Consider the following 25,671-nt stretch of genomic DNA (forward strand, 5'->3'; position numbering starts at 1 on the left):
GCTCAAGGAACAGAAGGGGCCCAGGCATGCCCCCCACCCCTGGTCTGAGATGGCAGGGGACCTCACCTGGGAGCCCAGCAAGCTTTCTGGGCCCGAGTGGGCAGGGCAATCGCCCTCTGCTCCTCTCCTGCTCCTCCTGGAGGGCCCCTCCCCCCGCCTCTCCTTAACTCCCCTCAGCCTCCTTCCTATGCCCCCAGGACCAATGTGGCCAGGGGGAGCACGGGGCCTTGGAGGGCAGGGCACCAGCCTGGGAGCTCAGCAGGCTCCCTGGACCTGAGTGGGTGAGACAAACACCCTCCGCTCCTCTCCTGGTCCTCCTGGAGCGCCCCTCCCACCTGCCTCTCCTGATCTCCCCAGCCTCCTTCCTATGCTCCCAGGACCAATGTGACAGGGGAGTGGAGGGGGCCTTGGAGGGCAGGGGACTGGCCTGGGAGCTCAGCGGGCTGCCAGGGCCCAAGTGGGTGGGGCAAATGCCCTCCACTCCTCCCAGAGGGTCCCTCCTGCCTCCTCTTCTGAACTCCCTGGCCTCAGGGGCATGGATCCTGTCTGGCCTCCACCATTTCTCCCCCTTCTGTCCCCCCATGTCCTATTGGTTCACTTGGGGGTTCCTCCCATCTCCTTGGGCATCAGGGTCCCCCACCAGCGGCCGGCAGGCACCCTAGTTGTGGGGAGACGCTAATTCGGCATCTTCCCACACCGCCATCTTGACTCTGCCCCAGGAGACCTTTATATTAAGGGAATCACATGTATCTTTAAATGATTACAAAGGACTCTATTCTAACTTACAATGTCTGATAGGAGTGGATACTAATATTATCTTTTTTTTTTTTAATGAGGAAACAAACAGGGAAATTAAGTGATTTGCTCACAATTAAAAAACAAATTCGTGACAGAGTCAAAAACAAAAAAAAACAGCCACTAGGCCTTCTGGACGGCCTTCATTAGCCTTCACATTAGCATTTCACAAATCTGAGTATAATATAGTTCTCCTGAGAATTTCCTGCTGGTCCAGTGGTTAGGACTCCGTGCTTTCACTGCCGAGGGCCCAGGTTCAATCCCTGGTCAGGGAGCTAGGATCCCACAAGCCACATGGCATGCTCCACCCCCAAAATAATATATATATATATATATATATATATATATATATATATATATATATATATACACACACACACACACACACACATATATATATATGTATATATATATATATATACACATATATATGTGTGTGTATATATATATATATGTGTGTGTGTATACATATATATATATATTTCTCTTTATTTTATAAAGGGAAACTGCTTCTTTGACCAGGTCCACTTGAGTAACGGCAAAATGAACAGCCAACCCAGTTTTATAGTTGATTTTCTCCAACAGATTTAACAATACTAGAATGTGTGAGAAGTAATATTTATTGCAAGAGGTTAGAAGGGAGTGGAAACAAGTAATCAGTCTTAAAATTTGTTGGAAGCAAGACACAGTTTTTTTGAGGAAAAAACAACAAAGAAAGAAGTAATTAAACAAGATGGTATCTAGACAAAGGCACAGCATTCCACCACTGCTTCATATTCTGTGCACAGTAAATCCTCAGAGAGAAGAGACATTAAGCAAAATAAGGCTTATATTAGAAGCTGCATATAATACCACTGATATTATTCTGTCTTACAACAAAAGGCTCTAGAAAAATCCCTCTGGAGGAAAAAAGTACAACATAAAACCTGTATAACAAAGGAAAGCAAAAGTAGAAATAAAGACCCAACTATCCCTCTGAAATCTCTCACAGGAATACACTCAGTGCAAATACAGTATTTCAAACTCAGCAAAAGAATTTTTTGACTGGAGTAAGAACTTTCAGGTTAAAGATGTATTCTGCAAGAAGAGTTCACCTAAAGCATGAGAGCTAGAGCAAAAAGAGACTTGCAGTCAGTAACTGAGTGGATGAAATGTATAATTTTTCACTAGGTCGTAATAATCCCCTTTGGGAAGAAGTGCTTTATCTTGAAACTAATTATTCCACTTTTTATTATATGGTTCATGCTTTTAAGCTGCAGTTGTCTCAAACTTGCTTGATATAGAATTTTGTATTGTCAGATAATAGTAGGCTGTCAAAAGAGAACCATTTAAGCTGCTTTTGTAAGAAGCACGTTGCTGAGCTGCCTTACAGTCTTTTTACATCAACCATATAAAACAGCTTATCTGATCATGTATTAACCCTTCTCAAATAAAGTCATATGAGAGGAATTGTTTTTAAAAGAGGCTTTCAAACTAGTCCTTCAGGCATTTTTAAAAATCTTCATATAAAAGTCCACTTTATACATAAGAACAAACATTTTTCCTTTAAAAAAAAATCTCATTTTTAAGCCAAAATAAATTACAACTTGCTGAAATACCTTTTTTAATGGCTCAGTGCTTATTTCAGATATATGGAGCTGTATTTTTTGCACATTTTGAAAATTAGAGATACTGAGACAAAGTAGTTAACTCTACAATTAGATGATGATACAACCCTGGCTCAGGGAACAGATTAAGCTTTAAGTCTTCAAGAATAAAAAAACCGACACAGATCATCTCATCTATATAGTCTTATACTATGTACATATTAACAATCTATTCAATGAAAAAAAAAGGACAGAAATTTCATAAAAGTATTTCAAAACTCAGAGCATAAAAGTGTAAAGAAACAAAACATTTAATGTACAATCTATTCCATTTGGCAATGTGTAAATTATATTGAGAGATAAAAACTTATCTACAAATAGAATATAACAAAAGGAAAATGTGATTTGAGAAGTGATCTCAGGTCCATAGCTCTTCAGTTCTTCCAAATTTATAGATCAGAGTGCTAGAAAGATATTAAAATAAATCATGAGGTAAAATCACATAGAAACGCAAAAGAGAATTTATTTTCTAAATATGCTTTGATGGGTACCTCACTGATCCCTTTGTATCAATTTCTAAAATTAAAGATTGTGGTGGTGTTGGTCTGAATTTGCCTGTTTTATAAAGCAGTTTGTTGACCTTGATGGTTGAGCTTAATTGAGTATCTTTTCTTAAAGCCTGAAGTTACTAGATAGGTCACTTGCAAGGAAAGGGGGCATTTCTCATAGTAGCTGGCATGAGGGCCACTCCCATCTCTACGATCCTACAATGTCTGAGCTACAAACACTGAAGCATCCTAACAGACCATGTTGGAATTCTTCGTTCATTTAACAAATAATTACTGTACCGAGTACTGGCTGGGCACCAGGCACCTAGCTAAGCACTGGGAATGTGACTTTGAGTCAAAACAAGACAAATGTGCTCACTAATGAGAGACAATCAAATTCCAACTCAATGACACACATGGTACCAAGAGAGGGAAATATAAGGATCTGACCTAGTTAGAGGTCAAGAAGGTTTTCCTGAGGAAGTAGTGACTGAACTGAGATCTAAAAGAAGAGTGGGAATTATCTCAGCAAGGTATAAGGGAAGGAGTGGGGCAGAGAGATGGGACACTCTGGCAATGTGAGTTTGAGTTGTGGGTACACTGGAGGTGGTAGATGTGAAATGTCAGCCACCCAAGAGGGGATAAGTAAGAACCTGGATATGTGGTTTAGACTTGGAGATAGACAGCTGTGACTCACTGGCATATAGGCAAGAACTGAAGTCCCAAGCAAAAAGGACCTCACCTAGACAAAGAACGAGTTGAGAAGAGGCTTAGAACAGAACCTTAAGAAACTTCAAAAGTTAGCGGCCAGAGGGTGGAGGATCAGCCTGCAAAGGAAACAGGAAGAGTGGCCAGAGAAGAAGGAGTGCACTCTGGTGCTTAGAAAAGGCCTGGCACACAGGAAGCACACAGCTGGCTGGATAACTTGCCGGCCTCTGGGCAGAGCGCATCGCTGATGCAGTAGTCACTGCCCACGTGAGCACAGGCCTTTACACACACAAGGTTTCTGTTCATCCAACTGTCATTTATATAGACTCCTCTACCACTGTAAAGGGCTGAATCTGAATTTAAATTTGATCTCTCAACAGTGCCTAAGGTGTCTTCATGAAAATTCACTGTATTCCCAGAAGGCTGTCAGTCACATGCCAAGAAATACAATCACAAGACAGCAGAAACTGTTGAACATCTTTCAAAACCAAGAGTGTCCAAGGCCGCAGTGCAATAAGAGGGAACCCAGGCAGGGCACAGTGGTCTGCCTGAGTTGAGGAAACAGAGCTGAGAGTTCAGGGAGGCCAAGCAGCTGGAGTGTGCAAGGCGGGGTACAGAGAGCTAGAGAGGGGGAGCCCAGGAGATCGGTAGGGGGTTCCCCTTGAGGCTTCTGCCGAGTGCTGACAGCAGATGCATGTGAGGACTACCCAAAAAAAAGGGCAGGAATCACTGGAAAGAACAATTCCCAAAGCTCCCACAGGGCTGGGAAGACTTCAGAATCTCATAGCAGAGTGGAAAACCTCAGACTACATGGAGAATCAGGAAGAATACTCAAAAGTGTACTGCCTTAGTAAGGGGGACATATTAATCCCAGACTAAAGCTACTTTGGTCCTGCCTAACGAAGCTTAAAAGCAAGACTCGAAAGGACTGAACTGTTTCCAAGTGACTGAGCTGCATCCAGCACAGAGCTCAAAAGCATTTAAAGGAATACCACAAAGTCCAGCCCCCAATCGGCTTCATGCAAAGAAGCAAACAGGCAGGGGAAAAGAGATCCAGAATGAAAAAAATAAATAGAAATAATCAATAGGAACAGACTAAGAATTGACACAATTAGACAAGGACACTGAAATAGTTACATACTTCATATGTTCAAGAAGGCAGAGGAAAGCATGAGTATGTTAGGGAGAGATGTGGAAATTGTTTAAAAAAAATCAAGCTAATAGAGATGAAAAATACAATGTCTAAGATGAAAAACATACTGGATGGGAGTAAGAGCAGATTAGACATGACAGAGGTAGAGATTAGTGAACTTAAAGATATAACGATCTTTAACTACCCCAAATGAAATACAGAGAGAAAACAAGAAACGAGAATACTTGATGGAGCGATGGGGTAAGAGTAGGGGTGGAGAGGTAGGGGGAAAAAAAAAACATGAAAAGAACTAAGCACCAGTGAGCTGTGGGATGACTTCCCACAGCCTAATATACATGTAATTGGAAGCCAGAAGGGCAGGGTGGACAGAAAAAAATATCTGAAGAAATAACGTCTGAAAAGATTCCCAATTTGATGAAAACTATAAATCCACAGATCCAAGAAACTCAATGAACCCCAAACAGAAGAAATATGAAGAAAACTACACCACAGCACATCATAATCAAATTGCTTAAAATCAATGACAAAAACAAATTTCTTTAAGGCTTAGATCTTAATGCTTTTGTGAGAGGGGTATGGGGTAAGGGATGTAATTTTATAAATGATGCCTAAAATACCTATCTTTACACTAAAAGACATTTCATTCTGGAAAGCAAAGGCTACAGGGCCTCATTTTGGAAGCTTTTTAGAAGATTGCCCCTAAAAAATACTTTTGGTATTCTTTTATTTTTATACTTACTTTAAGTTATCTTAAAAACTTAATACAAAATCCAATTCACCAACCAGGTTTTGTATACGACATGCATAGTATGTATTAATTCTAATTTCTTTTTTTCTTATTTTATTAAAGGTACATGATATGGTTTCTTAACAAAACACAGGCTATGGAAGCAGCAGTCTGGGTTCAAATCCCCATTCTGTGTTTGCTAGCTAAGCAGCCTTAAGTAAGCTCTGAGTCTTATTTCCTCATCTATAAAATGGGAGCACCACCTGTCTTACACACTTAAGATAATTAAGTGGGAATTTAAAAGGTTACACATATAAAGCATCTAGCTGAGGTCTTGGCACATAGCAGGGCCCCAAATTAAATGGCTTGTGTACGCTTTTATCCAATAGTAGAATTTTCACCTTTTAAAAGAAGTTCTATACATTGTAACTAATCCAAGAGATTTATACATGTTCCAGTGCCTATGCTGCTCTTATAATAAAGATGATGTTTCTGTAAATGTTATAGGTGTATAGTTAAAAAATTGGGCAACTTACCTAAAAAATATAAGTGCATTTTGAAAAAACACAGCTAGTCCTGGATAAACATCAGTATCTGCACACACAAAGTAAAACAGATCAGATAATTACAAAAGGCAAATGGCAGTAACTAAGTATTCATGCCATTCATAATGACATGCTCTGTATATTATAAAACACTACTATTATTCATTAACTCTAAGAAATCCACAAAGAAATTGAAGTAAGAAAATGACAATCTCATTCTCCCAAAACAAAGGATTACTCTCACTCTGGATAAAAGACAATGAAATTATTAGGTTTTCTTTTTGTCTAAAGTAGTTGCTATGGTTCTACTAGCTGCATCGGAACTGCCGAGGAAGCAGCAGCTCACCCCTTCACCTCCTATGGCCAATACAGAAACACACAATGTTAGAAAGATACAAATTAAATTTTTGATGATGTAACAGTCTGTTCATTTTATTTTCTTTCATGAACTCAGGAGTTTTATTGTGCAAATCTGACATATATGAAAAGAATCATTATAATTCATCATCATATTCTCCTGGAGAAAACAGTCACTATCTTCATAGGAAGGAAAAAGAAAAATTTGGAAATTACTCAAATTTTTGTGGATATTTAACTTTTATAAAACTATCAATGTTGATTAAAAATACTAGTTGGGATGAAGAAATATTCAATTTGTAGCCTTTGATATCATAGCAAACAATATAGCTGCATGGTTAAAAGCCCCAAGTTTGAGCCATACCCCTGGATTTGAATCCTAACTCTATCACTGACTAAATGTATGACCATGGGCAAATTATTTAACCTCATTATGCCTTACTTTCCTCATCTGTAAAATGGGCATTGTAACAGCATCTGCCCCACAGAGTGTGAGATATGGACTATGCATAGTGCTCAAAACAGTTCCTGGCTCATAAAGTGCTACATAAATGTTAGCTGCTGCTATGATTATTAACAGTTCCAGAAAAATCTGTACAGTAAAAGGTTTGAAATATGTGTTAGAAATGCTCTCTGAAGTCAGTTTACAAACTAAAAAGTATATGTAACGAGCAATGCTGTAAAAATATGAAGATGAGATCCATAATTGAGAAATTTCTCAGTACGTACTAGTTCTTTAAAGATTAAGATACGACCACTGAGGAAATTCCCTGGGTCCAGTGGTTAGGACTCTGAGCTCTCACTACCAAGGGCACGGGTTCCATCCCTGGTCAGGGAACCAAGATCCCCCAAGCTGCGTGGCACAGCCCCCCAGAAAAAGAAAGAAAGTAAAAAAAAGTACTTTCCCTCAAATAAGCTTCATGCTAGAGCTGTGTGCTCCAGAGTATTTTTAATTAACTAAAATAACACATTTTAGAGTAGTATTAATTAAACATTAGGCAACCACTGTCCTCTTGTACTGACTTATTTTGTGCAAAATGAAAGACAAAGGTATTCCCAAATCTTATACTGATCCATCTATGATACTTAAGGGATCCTATCAAGATATTAAAAGGTCAGCTGTGGGTCAGGACAAGATGTGACAGTTAAGCAGAGTGACGAAGAGATTCCAAAGACAGAGGCATCAGAAGATGAATAAACTGTTATCTGAAACTTATTCCTGTCTTTGGAGTGAAGGGAGAGAGCCAGTGAAAGAGGTTCTTCTGATGTTTCCAGAAGCACATGCTAAGACTGGGTCCTGCTTTTCAAAACCTCTCGCCATCCCCGTGATGAAAAGCTATGGTGACTGGAACAGTCACAAAACTCAATGGTATACTAAGAGCTCACTCCATTGCATCACCAGTTTCAACATGAAGGCTACACACGTCTTCAGTCTTGCACTTAAAAAACTCCCCTTGTGAACTGGCAGTGCTTCTCAGCACCTCTGCCCCCTAAAAAAACAAAAACAAAAACAAAAAAAACAAAACTCCCTTTGTACCTATGAATGAAAACTTAGAGGCTGGGGTTGGAGAGAAGATGTATCAGTGGACAGGAAGATACTGGGGTCCACAACGTCTTATCTTGAAATCCTTGGGGCAAGGTATGTTTTGGAACTCAGGAATTTTCAGATTTAAAAATGGTAACACAGGGGGACTTCCCTGATGGCTCAGTGGTTAAGAATCCACCTGCCAATGCAGGGGACACGAGTTTGAGCCCTGGTCCGGGAAGATCCCACATGCCGCGGAGCAACTAAGCCCGTGCGCCACAACTACTGAGCCTGAGCTCTAGAGCCCGCGAGCCACAGCTACTGAGCCCACGTGCCACAGATACAGAAGCCCACGCACCTAGAGCCCACGCTCTGCAACAAGAGAAGCCACAGCAATGAGAAGCCTGCGCCCCGCACCCTGCAACTAGAGGAAGCCCATGCACAGCAACAAAGACCCAACGCAGCCATAAATAAATAAATTTATTTTAAAAAAAAGAAAAACGGTAACACAGGGCATAATATTACATAGCACCCCAAACTATGTTTGGACTAGCATCCCACAATCAAATACAACCACATTCCTCTAAAAATAAAACATTTGAATACTTATTAAATGAAATAAAGACTATAACGAGCCCTGGATCATTAGGTCAGGTTTTGCTGCCAAACTGGTTATGAAAAACCTGACCTTCAGCACTTTTGTGGATTTTAGAATTGTGTATAAGGGGCTGTAGCCCTGTACAGATTTCTCACTTTTACCACTACAACCCTCACTCAGTAAAAGGCCTCTGGTATAGAGCCTGGCTATCTGGGGTAAGGAAGGAAATCAGAACCTCTAGAGACAGCTGAGAGTTACCTGGTCTTGTCAGTGGCTTGGATTTCCTAAAGAGGTTATCCCACTGCACTAAATGACCCCACTGAGAAGTTTTATTAAATAATTTATATCTTTAAACAGAGTCCTATCTTCAAGCTAACTGAATTATTAAACTAAATTTTACTCCATGGGGAGTTAACAGACTAAGCCAAATATAAAGGACATATCTGAATCTTTCCTATGAAATAAAAGAGGAATAAATACTTACTTTGGGTAACATATGCACCAAAAAGAATCCACATAGAAGCAATAAGTGACCCAAACATCAACATGAAACCAATGAAGAGCCAAACTCGAGCACCTGTGTGAAAAATAGGCTTTATGATATTGCTCATTTCTACAGCTCTATGCCTTCGGAATACATAATACTAGAACACTGTTCATCTAATATATGCTATGCCTATCAAAGACAGTCACGTATTTATATACACCTGCTAAAACAATTAACTGAATGAAGATTGAAAAAAAGAAACTAAAACTAAAAGGTGTTAAGCGATACTTGGAAAGGGAAAAAGGGTAAGTTACCATTCTACTGGCTAGAGAAACTAACAGCTGAGTAAACTAAAGTAGGCAAGCTTCAGAAGTAATTTTGACTAAACTGATTAATTAAACCCTAACCGAGGGCTTCACTGGTGGCGCAGTGGTTGAGAGTCCGCCTGCCGATGCAGGGGATGCGGGTTCGTGCCCCAGTCCGGGAGGATCCCACATGCTGTGGAGCAGCTGGGCCCGTGAGCCATGCCAGCTGAGCCTGCGCGTCCGGAGCCTGTGCTCCGCAACGGGAGAGGCCACAACAGTGAGAGGCCCGCATACCGAAAAAAAAAAAAGAAAACCCTAACTGAAAAATTACCGTGTTGTATATATTATCAAAGTAATTGCTCTATTAGAAGTAGCAGATGTATTTCAGATAGCCATTACCACACAGGAATGAGAGACTGCAAATGAATAAGGACCATATGACCTCTTTTCATCAACGTTAATATCATGGTACTACTCAACATGGTACTAACAGCAACCATATATTCAATCTCTCTTATTCAGCCAAACTGTACCACATACCCTTGAAAAGTTCAAGGACAAAAGCATCTCTTCAACCCCCTACTGTATAGAATTTTAGAAGTTATATACAACAGAATCTCAATAAAGTGATCATCTGGACACCTGAGTAGATTCAATACATTTTTAGGAAACCAAGTTAGCATTTGTGCCAGATCCTGATCACAGGTGTATTGACAGCCTGTCACCCTATGGAAGGGGAATATATCTCCCCTGAAGTGAAAATAAAATCCAAGCCAATTTCCATAATAGAAAGCTAAATTTGCCTCAATTTCAGATATTGTTACTTACTGAAAAGAAATTCATATATTTTAGACACCAGATATGCAGGAAGCTCAAAGCTCAGCATGGGTAAAACAGCTGATATTTGAGAGAAATGGGTCCCTAGGTTATCTAAACTTTATTATAATACTAAGCAGGTCTCCAGAAATATACAGCAATGTTTACTTCCTTGGAGGAAAACATCTGCCAAATTCACTCACAGCTTTTACCTAAAGTGAATGAAAGGATCAAAAATCCTTGTAATTATTTTCCTTCATGTCCTTTATATATGACCACACAAAAATTTTTTAACAAAACTGAACAAGAAAAAAACTTCCCTTGAAAAATGAGTACGCTTTTGTTTAGCAAAAAATAAAAAATGGTAACGTTTTCCCTTTTTTGCTTTGACTACCAGGAAGCTCAGAGTCAAGGTTAATAATTAAGAGTATCCATTTTGTCCTAGAGTCTAAGTATCAATACATGATCTTCTTTCTACCTAGTTCCTATTCCTTCTTATTTAACAGTTCCATTTGTAGTATATTTACTACGTTAATAACACTTTCCTGCAAATTCCTCTGGGAATTAAATGGGAATAAATTACACATAAACCATTTAAGTAGTATGAAAGCTTAGTGTGGCAAGAGCTGAGCATGCCTACAAGATAGTTTGCCTTGAATTTTTGAAGCACTAGACAGAACTTGCACTAAAGGTACCATGTATAAATGTAAACTGATGTAAACTGACTGTGAATTTTAACTGGGTAAGAAGTAATCATGGAATAAAATGTTACAGTCACTATTGAGAGTAAAAAGTATGGGCTCTGGAACCAGACAGACCCAAGGCACATACAAGTTCTACCTTTAAGCTAAAAAGTTTTGGGTAAGTTACAATGAAATTTTCTACAGAAAATAGATAAGAGTAACATAATCCACAGCAATGCCTGTGCAATATTTTTGAAAGAAAAATGATCAAATAAGTTAATGTGTGCTCTATGCACAACATCACTTGCTAATACATGCTTTTTTATTCTTTATTCTCACTCACTCCTGACATTACCTGCTGAAGCTGGGGCACAAGGCATGCATGTGTGTGTGAGCATGCGCGCACAGACACACACAATGCACTTTTTTTTTTTTTAATTTTTTTTTTTTTTTTTTTTTTTTTTTTTGTGGTATGCGGGCCTCTCACTGTTGTGGCCTCTCCCGTTGCGGAGCACAGGCTCCGGATGCGCAGGCTCAGCAGCCATGGCTCACGGGCCCAGCCGCTCCGCGGCATATGGGATCCTCCCAGACCGGGGCACGAACCCGTATCCCCTGCATCGGCAGGCGGACTCTCAACCACTGCGCCACCAGGGAGGCCCCACAATGCACTTTTAACTTAGGTTCATCTGTCATTTGTCACTATCCCCATCCTCTCCAATTCTTCAAGGATCACAATGGAAGTGAAATTATAAAATGTGCATCAGCATTTAAAGCATCGCATCAGGTACAAAAGAAAGCTAATCTGTCCCCCTGTAACTGGCTTATTTCACTTAGCATAATGTCCTCCAGGTTCACCTCTGTTGTCACATATGGCAGGATTTCCTTCTTTTTTAAGGCCCATTCCCCTTATGAGAGGTATCTAAGAGAGTCAAATTCATAGAAACAGAGAGTACAATAGTGGTTGCCAGGGGCTAGGAGAGGGGGAAGTGGGAGTTGCTGTTCAACGGGTATAAAGTTTCAGCTGCACAAGATGAATAAGCTCTAGAGAGCTGCTGTACGACACTGTGCCTATAGTTAGCAATATGGTATTGTGCATTTAAAACTGTGTTGAGAGGAGATCTCATGTTTAGTGTTCTTACAAAAAAAAGAATTTTTTTTTAAAGCTAAGCTCGTCAGCTCCTTGATTTGGTTTAATGTCTTATGATACTTTATGATTCCATTTATATGAGATTCTAGAAAAGGCAAAACTACAGTGATAGAAAGCAGATCAGTGGTGGCCAGGAGGTGGGGGAAAGGGGATTAACTGCAAAGAGATATGAGGGAACTTTCTGGAGTAATGGAAATATTCTATATCATGATTGTAGTGGCAGTTACACAACTGTATACATTTGTCAAAACTCATCGACCTGTACGCTTTAAATTGAATTTTATTTTATATTTTATATAAGTTATCCTCAAATACACTGACAAATATATATATATATGATACTGTAGACAAAGAGACTAAATGATTCTCGACTGAATACAAACAGAGCATGGTGGCCAAGAGCATGGGCTCTGGAACCAGATTGTCAGTGTTCAAATCCTGGTCCCACCACTTATTTGCTTTATGACTTTGGACAAGTTACTTAAGCTCTCTGTGCCTTAGTTCCTTAATCTTAAACTGAGGACAAGAGTGGTTACCTTATAGGACTATTGTGACAATTAAGTGAGTTAATATGTGTCGAGCATTCAGGACAGTCTTTGGTACACACTGAGTATTCTACAAGTACTTGCTATTATTCTTAATCATCCTTCAAACTTCCTCCCCCACCTACTCCAAATTCCTGCTATAACCACAAGTCACCCCTCCTAGTCCTTAAAGGCTGGAAATAGAATGTCTAGTCCTGAGCTTTTTATATACAGCATGGAAATTCCACTGAAAACAAACCCCTGGATTCTAATAGAATGTGTTATAATCTGAACAAAAGAAAAATACTGTTGGATGACAAATCAAAAAAAATTCAAACTCAAAAAAAAATGTATATGTAGACAAACAGCATGTTTCTTCGAAATACTTCTGTTGTAGCCTATGGGTGGTTACTCAGGTGATCAGAACTGAATGTGAAAAACACTGTAGTCCTAGGTTTGATCTCTTAATGTGTCCATACTTTGCTGTTCAGTAATCACGGTCAGCCACCTTGTAAGTAATATTATTAGTCAACATTTGGGATCAGAATAAATCCATCATTAACACAGGAACAGTCAAGATCCACTGATTTTGCATGGTAACATTTTATCTATATACTATGGGCAATATAACATGACAAAAACCAGTAACCTCTGGCAGTAACTTCAACTTTCTTAAAGTTTTAAATAACACAGAAACTTTTTTTAAAAGTAAATTTTTAAAAATCCTACATAATCATTAATCATCCCTAAATAAAGATTCACTAGAGGCTTTGTTCTTTCTGCTGATAAATCCCTCTTTTACCAGCATACATTAACAACTCAAAGTGCCTTTACCTGTTCTTCCTAAACAGCCGCTTTCATAGCTGTCACCTCTCACCTGAGCATTGGACACGGCATTTATCCTAGAACAATACAAAATCACCTAATAAGCTTTCATGCTGCTAAAATATTCAGATATTTATATATCATTTAGAAGGGAAGCATTTCCTATCTAAAGCCAGTATCTGAATAACTGAACATTATCTTTTAACTTAAATATCCTAGTGGATAGAAATACTATGCTAGTCTTATTTTCCTAAAATACACCCAGAAAACACACTTAATTTTATTTTTTAAATATCAATGTTTTCTATATATTGGTAATAAATATGTTGAAAACAAAATTAAGAAAATATTTCCATTTATAATAACATCAAACAAAAACATACTTAATTTTAAGGGATTACTATCACTTGTCTCCAAAGATTATGAAAGAGGCCAATTTTCTGAGTTCTTTGTCTATTTTATTTTATATTTATACATGAATGACCCACTATGAGTTACCCCATTTTAAGGTTCTCATTATAACCAAGAGTTCAAAAGTTTCTCTTTGTGTTAAAAGTCAAGTGATTTTCTCTCATCCATTTCTCAAATTCAGAAAACATTTGGTATAATAAATAGGCCCACTTTATTCAGCTTCTCTTTCCATTCTTGTTAGAGTGGGTATATTTGTAGCAGGAATTGTCTTTTCTTAGCATCCTGAATGAATATAAGTAGTTCCATCTTCTACAATTTACCTTTTTAAAGCTCGTGACAGTAAAAGAAAATTACGTAATCTTAATGTTTAACATATTTTTTTAAATTATTAAAAGAAATCCATGAAAAACTTCCAAACTCTTTTATGAAGTGAGATAATGGCTAAACCTAACAATGATTTAATAAAAAAGGAAAGCCATAGATCAATCTCATTTAAGGCCAGTCCTGCCCTCCCTCCAATACTGGCAAATACAGTTAAGTGACACACTTAAAAAAAATAATACTCCATGGTAAAAGTTGAATGTATTAGATACTCAGTGCTCTGTGGTGACCTAAATGAGAAGGAAATCTGAAAAAGAGAGGATATATGTATACGTATAGCTGATTCACTTTGCTGTACAATATAAACTAACACAATATTGTAAAGCAACTATACTCCAATACAAAAAATAAATTTTAAAAAGGATTTTAAAAAAAGTTGAATGTATTAAGAGTATTCAAGGATGACTTCCTACTAAAAAATCTAGCAACGTAACATACTTTATTAAACCTAAGATGCCAATGATTTTTAAGATGCACCATTATTTTTTTATACTGCCAAGAAGGAAAAAATATTATGAATTATACAATACCAATGACTACAAGAAGCACACTGATATTCAAAGATATTAAAATACAAAAAAATCTTAAGATCTATAAAACATAGTAATTTGCCAGTTTAACAAATATAAGAACAAAAATCACATGATAATCTTTATAAAGTATAATAAAATTAACTGACTAAATTCAACACTTTTAAAAAAAAATTTTTATTGGAGTATAGTTGATTTACAATGTTGTGTTAGTTTCAGGTGTACAGCAAAATGAATGTTATACATATACATATACCCACTCTTTTTTTTTTAGATTCTTTTCCCATATAGGCCATTACAGAGTATTGAGTAGAGCTCCCTATGCTATACAGCAGGTTCTTATTAGTTATCTATATTATATATAGTAGTGTGTATATGTCAGTCTCAATCTCCCAATTAATCTCTCCCCCCAAATTCAACACTCACTCTTGATTTTAAAAATCTTAATAAAATGGCAATATAGATATACACACATATATTTATCACGTTAAAGAATCAATCAATGAATTAAAAAGTTATTCCAGATAGCATTAAACTTTGAGGAAAAAATGTTTTTAGAAAAATAATCTTGAATTGAGAATTACCTTCATACTTACATGAAGAAAGCCAATGTGGAAAATACACCACATGTGTGAAAGGCATGGTTCAGCTGTTCTGGCTTAGGATACACCACGGCTGCATCAATCATTATCCACCAACCTGTAAAAAACTTGAGAAAGAACCCATGTCATTAAAATAACACTAATACTTTGGCTTAGCATGATACCTGTTTCTTAACATTCCATGTTTTCTATGGACCATATAATTGAAACATAAAATGTCTACTTTGAGTTTTAGATGTTGAAATATAAAAAACAAACAAAAAAACCCCAAATAAACAAAAAAAAGAAATATAAAAAACAAGAATCCCTTGTTTACTTATTCTTTATAGCATATGAGGTGAATCTAACTAATCAAATCCGTGTAAGATTCACGTTCTGCTCTTAATGCAAGATGAAACATTTATTACCTAGGAATGAATTATCTGCTTCTTTTATCCACTATAAAATTATATACAACCAAAGCTCTCTTAACTAACCTCCAACTAACCAGCTCCCTGATTACCTGATGTGTTTCACTCTCGTTCATATTAAAAAGAATGTGGAACATTCTTTTTTAATATGCCCAAGCACTTTTGCTTCCACAAATGAGCTGCCATGTCTCCAAAAAATATCTATGCTTGCTATAATTTTAATTAATTATGTAATTTGATTAAATACTGCAAAACTGACTAAACATGAGTTTGCAAAATGTAACGTTTCTATGTAAACTAAGCTGAATAGAACTAAAGTAGACAAGTTACTAAGGAATTTCATAGACAAATTAAGTGCAAGCAAGGTGACCACAGAGAGCAAGAAAAACTTGGAAACACCTAAAAGAATTCTGCATGCATATTGCTTCACAATTATAAGATGTTATGGAAAAACCTGAACGAACTTTTTGGCCACCCCAATATCTTTAGTTCCTGCTCCACTTTATTCCTTTATTTATCTTTTCTATTGAACTTCAGGTATAGAACTATATACTGGAAAAGATTAATTTAAATTAAGTGGAGCATATACTGAAATTTGCTTCAAAAAGTGCAGTGGGGGCAGGGAGTGCTTGATGGAATGCTAAAGCAAGATTGGTCATGATCTGACTTTTTTTTGAAGCTCAATGATAAGTACAGGGGGTGAGAGAGGACTCTATACCGTTCTCTCTATTTTTGTGTATACTATTGATATTTTCAATAATAAAAAGTTTTTTAAAAAAATATTGGAAAGAAAATTAAGCAGTAGCTTCCTCCACAAATTTCTTCCTCTCGTTTCCTGCCTGTGCTGCAGCTGGGGTATGAAGATGGCAACCCTTCCCTAAAGGGCTGCAGGGCTTCAGTTCTAATGCAGCCTAAGGTTGTTATTACTGTCTGCACATCCTGAATTTCAATGAGTCACAACAATATTATTAGTTACATCAAATTCTGAGCCTTTGAGGATCCTAAAGGAATGATACATATTACATAATTTACTTAAAAAACTACTGCCTTCAAAAACTGTATTATCATGGGTATTCACAGTTCAAAGGAATAAAGATTAATTTTCAGGGCAAAAAGTGAGGTATAAATGTCACCAACCAGGCTTTTTCACTTACCAATATACCTGCTACTACAGAAGCCACTGCATTTCTTCTCTCACTCCAGTCGATACATTCACATTCTGGCCAACGGAAATTATCTAGGAAGCCTGCCATTTTCACCACTTAAGCATGGACTTTTCATTAAATACTATATTCTACAAATAAAAAGAGAAAAAAATAATCGATCTAAGGAAATATTTATAAGAAGTGAAATATCTTACTCCTTTCTTAAAGCTTTAAACACAAATTTAACTTTAGGTCTAAATCTACTATAGTTAAGAAGAAAAATTCAGTACTACAATGAATATCTATTGAGATGTACATAAGACTGTCCTAGGACACAGAAGGAGCTTACTATTTGTTAAATGAGCATGGTGGTTTTAAAACATGTCTGCCATAGAGAATGGACTTGAGGACATGGGGCGGGGTGGGGGGAAGCTGGGATGAAGTGAGAGTAGCATCGACATATATACACTACCAAATGTAAAATAGATGGCTAGTGGGAAGCAGCAGCATAGCACAGGAAGATCAGCTCGGTGCTCTGTGACGAGCTAGAGGGGTGGGATGGGGGGGAGGGAGGCTTAAGAGGGAGGGGATATAGGAATATATGTATGCATATGGCTGATTCACTTTGTTGTACAACAGAAACTAACACAGCATTGTAAAGCAATTATACTCCAATAAAGACATATTAAAAAAATAAAAAATAAAAAGTGTCTGCAAAGTCTTTGACACTTCTCCCATTGAGAGGTGGATCTATGTCCCTACCTTTGAATTTAGGTCAACAATAAAGGCTGGTTCACCGATAAAGTAGAGAAAGTGATGCTATGTAACTCTGCCATACAACTTCTCAGACTAGATCATAAAAGACAATGCAGCCTGCAGGTGGTTCTCTGGAACACTAACACTAGAGCCCTGAGTTGGTTTGTAAAAAATCCAAGGCCACAGTGCTGTAAGGAGACCAAGGCCCATGGTTCCAGGTGGCGGCCCAGCCAACAGCTAGCCCTCAACTGTCAGACATGACTGCTGCTCCGGTTATTAGCATTACCCCCACACTTTAAGCCTTCCCTGACAAGGCCCCAGGTATACGGAGTGGACACACGTCATCCTGGCTATGCCCTTTCCAAATTCCTGACCCACAGGAACCGTAAGCATAATAAAATGGCTGTTTTAAACTACTAAGTTCTAGAGTTATCTGTATGCAGCAATAGATAACTGGAAGGAGAAAAATCACATGCATAAAAAACTATACAAGGGTACATCATGCTGTGTGAATTTTCAAAACAAAGAGAGTATGTTCAGATGTGATGATTCAGGAACACCTTAAGTTCCAGAAAGAAAAGCGGAAAAAAACTATTTGAAAGCACTGAAGAGTGCTGAAAAGCAGGCAGAAACTGGAGGGCATTTACCCCTTGAAAGAAAACACAATGAGCAAGATCCACTTTAATACAGCTTTTCCCCCTGAAGAATTCCCTAACCTTCCACTCCCAGCCAAGTGAGTCCCTGTGGTGCAGAATAGCTAAAACTTGAGCAAAAAGTCAGTCTTTCTGGCTTGAGGCATCAGAGGATGAAGTTCAGGATGACAAGAGCAGCTGGAAATTGAAGGGGAAACCTTGGAAAGGGGTAAGTCACAAGGGGGAGCCCCAAACACTAATATAAACTCTCTTAAATACCTGACTAATCCCTGAACAGCACATGCATGAAGGAGATTCCAAGGACCTGAGCAGAAAAAAATATCTGGAAGGCTAAAAGAACTAAACAGATTTCGGCTGCTGTCCCCTGCAAGGCATTTTGGAATTTGAGCTCCACCAGGTCAGAGATTAGTAAACGCCTTGGGATTTCCACACACTCCAACAAAGTATAAAACCAAATCTCCACAATTTCAGGGTGATCAGTCAGTATTTTAATTGCCTGTTAGAACAAAAAGTAACACTCTTCAGATGAAGATAACTGATCCAGAGGGTCTATAATGTATCATCCACAATGTCCAATATACAGTTGACCCCTGAACAACACAGGTTTGAACTATGCAGATGCACTTATATGTGGATTTTTTTCACTAAATACATACTACAGTACTACACAATCCATGGCTGGTTGAACCCACAGATGCAGAACTGCAGACAGGCAGGACCAATGTATAGTTATACATGAATTTCTGACTGCACAGAAGGTCAGCACCCCTAACCCCTGTTTTGTTCAAGGGTCAACTGTATAGTTAAAAAAAAAAAAATCACTAGACTTTTAGAGAAGCAGAAAAAATGTGATTTATCTTCAAGGAGGAAAAGAAATCAGTCAATAGAAACAGACCCCTCCATAATTCAGATATTGAAAATTAGCAGACAATGACTTTAAAGCAGCCAGTATAAACACATTCAAAGACAAAGGAACATGGTCAAAATAACTGAGTTAATGGAGAATCTCAGTAGAGAAACTTTTAAATGTAAATTTTAGGACTGAAAATTATATTTGAAATTTAAAATTAACTAGATGGGCTCAGTAGGAGATTAGAGACAGTAGAAGAAAAGTACAGTAAGCTTGAAGAAAGGTCAAAGGAAATTATCCTATCTAGAGAACAGGTTTTTTTTCTTTTTAATTAGGGGGAAATGAATAAAGTTTCAGGAAACTCAGGAACACTAATAACTGGTCTAACATATGTTTAATTGGGTCCCAGAAAAATAAAAGAAGCAGGAAGAAAAAATATTTAAAGAAATAATGGCTGATAATTTCCCAAATTTGGTAAAAAATAATAATTTGCAAATCCAGGAAACTCAGCAAACTCCAAGAGGATAAACACAAGGAAAACATCATAATAAAACTGCTGAAAACCAGAGATAAAAAGAAACAAAGCAACTTTAGGGGGAAAAAAATAATCAACACATTACATACAGGGGTAGTAGAACAATATGTATGATGGCTGACTTCTCATCAAAAACAATGGAGGCCAGAAGAAAATGGAAGGACATTTTTTGACATGCTTTTAAGAAAAGCAATCATGAGAATTCCCTGGCGGTCCAGTGGTTAGGACTCCATGCTCTCACTGCCGAGGGCCCGGGTTCAATCCCTCGTCAAGGAACTAAACTCCCACAAGCCACTCAGCATGGCCCAAAATCAATCTCAAATGCTATATCCAGCAAAAATATTCTTCAAAAGTGAGGGTGATGGCAGTTCTACCCCTATCTATCTACCCAAGAGAAATGATAACATGTCTACACAAAAACTTGTACACAAATGTTCATAGCAGCATTACTCATAATAACTAAGCAGTGCAGCAACCCAACATACGTCAATTATTGAATGTATAAATAAAATGTGGGATACCATACAATGGAATACAAATTCAGCAATAAAAAGGAAATACTGATACATGATACAACACAGATGAACCTCATAAACATTACTCTAAGTGAAAGACAACCATGTATATTGTATATTCCATTTATATAAAATGTCCAGATGAGGCAAATCTATACACAGAAAGTAAATTAGCTGTTGCCTAGTGATGGGCAGGGGGGAGCGGAGTGTAATAGGGAGTGAGTGCTCATAGGCACAAGGTTATAAAATTAGACTGCAGTCTTACTGAACATAAATATACTAAAAATCACTGAACTGTACACTTAAAACAGGTGACTGTTATCATATCTTTATTGTATCTCAAAAAAGCTTTTTTTAAATGAGGATAAAATAAAAATATTTTCAGGTAAACAAAAACTAAGATAATTCATCACCAAATCTGCACTAAACAATGCTGAAGGAAATTCTTCAGGTTAAAGGGAAATGACACCAGATTAATCTCAGATCTATAGGAAGGAATGAAGAATACCAGAAATAATCAATATGTGGGTAAATATAAAAGACTATTTTTTATTCCTTCTCTTTATTTAAGACAACTATTTAAGGCAAAAATTATAACATTGTATAGGATATCCACAAAGATAACCTTTCTAAATAGCATGTCAGTTATATTTTCAAATAATATGCTTAAATATGGATTTAGGCGAAATACCCCAAATTTAAAGTAATGGGTCCAATTGTTAATCTGAAAAGAAGTACAATAAATATACTACAGAAGTTCCAAACACTGGACACACAGACTGGGAGACAATATTTGCAAAACAAGTATCTGACAAAGGATTTGTACCTACAATATAGAAAGAACTCTTAAAGATTAATAATAAAAAAAAAACAAAATATAGGCAATAAAAAGTGTGCACGAGAGTCGAACAGACTTGAAATGGGCAAAGGACTTAAAAAGACAATGACCAAAAAGCATCTAGGGCTTCCCTGGTGGCGCAGTGGTTGAGAGTCTGCCTGCCGATGCAGGGGACATGGGTTCGTGCCCCAGTCTGGGAAGATCCCACATGCTGCAGAGTGGCTGGGCCCGTGAGCCATGGCCACTGAGCCTGCGCATCCAGAGCCTATGCTCCCCACAGGAGAGGCCACAACAGTGAGAGGCCCGTGTATAGCAAAAAAAAAAAAAAAAAAAAAAAAAAAAAAGCATCTAAATAGGTATTCAATATCATTAGTCATCAGGGAAATGCAAATTAAAGAAATATCATCACATCCACTAGAATGGCTAAGATTAAAAAGACTCACTATTGGAAGCAGAACAACTGGAAATCTCATACATTTCTGGTTGCGGTTTCTTACAAAGTTAAAAGTAATGCTCCCTATAACCCAGCAATTCCATCCCTAAGTATTTACCAAGGGAAGTAAAAACATATGTCCACAAACAAAAAGACTTTTACGAGAAAGTTTATAGCAGGTTTATTCATATTAGTCCCAAACTGAAACAACCTAAATATTTATCAACAGAAGAATGGATAAACAAATTATGATGGATCCATACAACGGAATACTATTCAGCAACAAAAAAGGATGAACGATATATATAACCACACAGAAAAAAAATCTCAAAACCTGATTTATGTGAATGAAGGCAAACACAAAGGAGTATATACTGTATGATGCCATTTAAAATGAAGCTTAGGAAGAGGCAAAACTAATCCATAGTCCCAGAGATCAGAACAGTGGTTGCCAGTAGGGGCTGAGGATTGACTACAAGGGAACTTTTTTGGGGTGATAATAATGTTCTATATCTTGGTTGGGATAGTGATTATGCAGGTACATTTATTTATCAAAAGTTACTGAAGTGTACACTTAAGATCTGTGTATTTTACAGTATGTAAATTTTACCCACAAAAAAGATTTAAAAATTTTATCATTTAGATATGCTTCAGCTGCACTAAAGCCTTACTATGTACGCATTATGGGCACATTTTATCAAGATAGTCTCCAGTCACAGAGATGAACTGTTATCAAAGATTAAATATTAACTGGTTAAAAACAAGTTTAGGGAAGGCCGCCATGAATTTAAGACAATGTCTGAAGGTTAAAACAAAAGTCATGGGACTTCCCTGGTGGCACGGTGCTTAAGAATCCGCCTGCCAATGCAGGGGACATGGGTTCGAGCCCTGGTCTGCGAAGATCCCACATGCCGCGGAACAACTAAGCCCGTGCACTACAACTACTAAGCCTACATTCTAGAGCCCACGAGCCACAACTACTGAAGCCTGCGCGCCTAGAGCCCGTGCACCGAAACAAAGAGAAGCCACCGCAGTGAGAAGTCCACGCACTGCAACGAAGAGTAGCCCCCCCGCTCGCCACAACTAGAGAAAGCCCGTGAGCAGCAACGAAGACCCAACGCAGCCAAAGATAAATAAATAAATTTATTTTTTTTTAAAAGTGACATTATAAAAACAAAAGTCATGTTTCCTATTATAAAATTCATTTTGCATATATCAACCTATTTATAAATAGTTCTATAAGAAGAAAACATACAGTCGTCCCCCCTCAGTATGTACAGGGGATTGGTTCCAGGACCCCCCTCGAATACCAAAATCTGTGGATGCTTAAGTCCCTTATATAAAATGGCATACTATTTGCATATAAACTCCTTTATGTACTTTAATATCATCTCCAGATTACTTATAATACTTAATACAGTGTAAATACTATGTAAATAGTTATAAATACAATGTAAATGCCCTGTAAATAGCTGCCAGCACTCAGCAAATTCAAGTTTTGCTTTTTGGAACATTCTGGAATTTTTTTTTCCTGAGTATTTTTGATCCCTGGTTGGTTGAATCCGTGGATGTGTAACCCAAGGATACAGAGGGCTATTTCCACACACTAATTTCTGAAATGTCATGGTCTTCTCCCTCCTGGAGCTTAAATTGCAGGGTCAGGGGTTTGGGTGGGGCAGAGAAACATCAAAATAATACAAACAGTTACTATGAAGGAAATGCACATGATCCTGATACAAAATAAGGGAGACCTATTTTAGAACGGTCAGGGAATGCCTCGCTAAAGAGGCAACATGTGCTAAAATTTTAAAACACACTGAAATTTAAAAGCTGAGTAAAGTTAATTAGATTAAGGAGAAGCAAAAGAGGCAGAGCAGAGAGAGGAAAATTACATACAAAAGCCACTAAGTCCCTTTGATACTAGCAAGGAAGAATTAGCTGGTACCAAAGAGAATAAGAATATAGTAAGTTAGGGGAGGAAGTGGCTTGGAATAAATATGGAGAGAGACAGGTAAGTACCAGATCACCTTTCAGATTAATGTGGACTTCATGATGGATTTGGGGTTTCACCAAGTGCAACGGGAAGCCAAGTGAAGAACGTTAGGATAAAAGGAGCAAAGGCACCAAGATGGCCACTGTGGTAAACATTTAGGAGAGGGCTAGTATATTAAGAACTAACACTCTGAACTGAGAAGACAGACTTTCATATGGGTTTTCTTATGGATATTTACCAAAAAATAAGCACATTTTATCATGACAGTCTTGATTTAATAACAGCAATCGACAATACTAACACTGATCCCCTGGCTTAAAGTGGAGATAAGTATACAATATTTAACTTAAGATAATAGGCCTTTGGAGACTTAATGAAGGCAAAGACTACTTAGAGGAAATCTAAATGTTCAATAATAGAATAAATGTTTAAGTAAAATAGTTTACTTAATGCAGACATTTAAAAATCTATTTTTGAGGGACTTCCCTGGTGGTCCAGTGGTTAAGACTCCATGCTTCCAATGCAGGGGGTGAGGGTTGAATCCCTGGTCGAGGAACTAAGATCCCACATGCCACGGGGCACAGCCACAAAAAAATTTTTTTTGAAAATCTATTTTTGAAAAACATTTAATGGCATGAGTAAATGGTAATGACTAATACCAAGTAAAAAAAACAGGTTATTAAAACTGTATCTAGGGCTTCCCTGGTGGCGTAGTGGTTAAGAATCTGCCTGCCAATGCAGGGGACACGAGTTCGAGCCCTGGTCCGGGAAGATCCCACATGCTGCAGAGCAACTAAGCCCGTGCGCCACAACTACTAAGCCTGCGCTCTAGAGCCTGCAAGCCCCAACTGCTGAGCCTGCGTGCCACAACTACTGAAGCCCGCGCGCCTAGAGCCCGTGCTCCGCAACAAGAGAAGCCACCGCAATGAGAAGCCTGTGCACCACAACGAAGAGTAGCCCCTGCTCTCCACAACCAGAGAAAGCCCGCGCGCAGCAACAAAGACCCAACACAGACAAAAGTAAACAAATAAAATAAATAAATTTTTAAAATGTATCTATAGCATTATTTCCTTTTTAGAAAAAAGAATTAATAGTGTGTATATATATATATATATATATATATATATACACACACACACACACACACACACATGCATAAAAATACGAACACCAGTACTCTCATAATATTATTTTATATATGGGTCACAGGATGGTGTGTTTGTTTTGCTTTCTATTTTCAAAGTTTGCTGCACTGAGCATGATTACATTTTTTTAATGCGAAGTGATTTTAAAAGTTATTGTAATTAACACAATGACTTGTTGATTCTTGCCTGTTGAGAAACCTCTTATATAATGTACTATGTCTGTAACTATTTTAAATAAACTTAAACTTTTTTGAGGTCAAGGAAATTACTGGTATGGTCTCCCGCAAAACTGACCCAGGTACCAATTTTTAAAAAAACAAGATGACTGAACTGAACTAATGGACCCACAAGTCCTATAATACATTAGATAGCAATTATTCCTATTACTAGAGAGGCAACTCTTTTTAAAAGGAAATGAGTCCTTTTTAGAGAGCATTTTAAGTGATTCAACTGTGAAAATTTCAAATACTCAGTTTAGGAAACCAAATTGGATACCTGCAAAAAGCAAGAGGAGAAAACAACTACACACTTTAACATATAAACATGGTCTGAGTGATTTCCATATGCATCAAAGTCCAAATAATATACCTAATTCAAAATTTTTTCCTTTGACCAAACTTTCATGTTACCATCTGTTTGTTCATGCAGCTCTTCACTAGTTGTTAAATGCTACAAATGTTAGGCGCTGTGTATACAAAAATGATTAAGACAATCAATGTAGAGAACAGTCTAGTTAGGGACATTGTCAGGAGAATAAATAACTGCATTATAAAATGTGCTACACTATACATACACAAAAGGGCTATAATAGAAATATGAAGAGTGTTATAGGACACTACTTCCCGGGAAGAGTTGAGGAAAGTTTGATAAAGGAAGAATAAACTTGGTTGGGTTTTGAAGCAAGAAGAGGAGTTTGACAGATGAAAAAGGAGGAATAAAATATGCAAAATTATGTAAGGCCACAAGAGAACAGGGTAGAGTTTAAGGTATTTCAAAGTGATGTGATTAACATGTTTGGGACAAGATCATCAAGGATTTTTCAGCCTACACAAATCTGACCTCTATTCTCTAAGCCAAGGGATTAGCAAACTTCTGGAAAGAACCAGATAGTGTACATTTTTAGTTTTGCAGGCCAAACAATCTCT

The 25,671-nt window shown here is 37.7% G+C and overlaps 1 protein-coding gene across 1 annotated transcript; it reads right to left on the reverse strand.

Moving 5' to 3' along the window:
* Positions 1-2,727: 2,727 nt before the first annotated feature.
* Positions 2,728-16,916, reverse strand: TMEM50B (transmembrane protein 50B; the record flags this gene model as incomplete). The annotated part of the gene is made up of 6 exons (XM_079705345.1): positions 2,728-2,845; positions 6,054-6,111; positions 9,027-9,119; positions 13,339-13,406; positions 15,248-15,360; positions 16,818-16,916. The coding sequence occupies 6 exons, from the start codon at positions 16,914-16,916 to the stop codon at positions 2,800-2,802; spliced, it is 477 nt and encodes a 158-aa protein (XP_079561471.1). The 3' UTR covers positions 2,728-2,799.
* Positions 16,917-25,671: the final 8,755 nt, after the last annotated feature.

The sequence above is a fragment of the Hyperoodon ampullatus genome (assembly GCF_949752795.1).
Source record: "Hyperoodon ampullatus genome assembly, chromosome: 5".
Lineage (NCBI taxonomy): Eukaryota > Metazoa > Chordata > Mammalia > Artiodactyla > Ziphiidae > Hyperoodon > Hyperoodon ampullatus.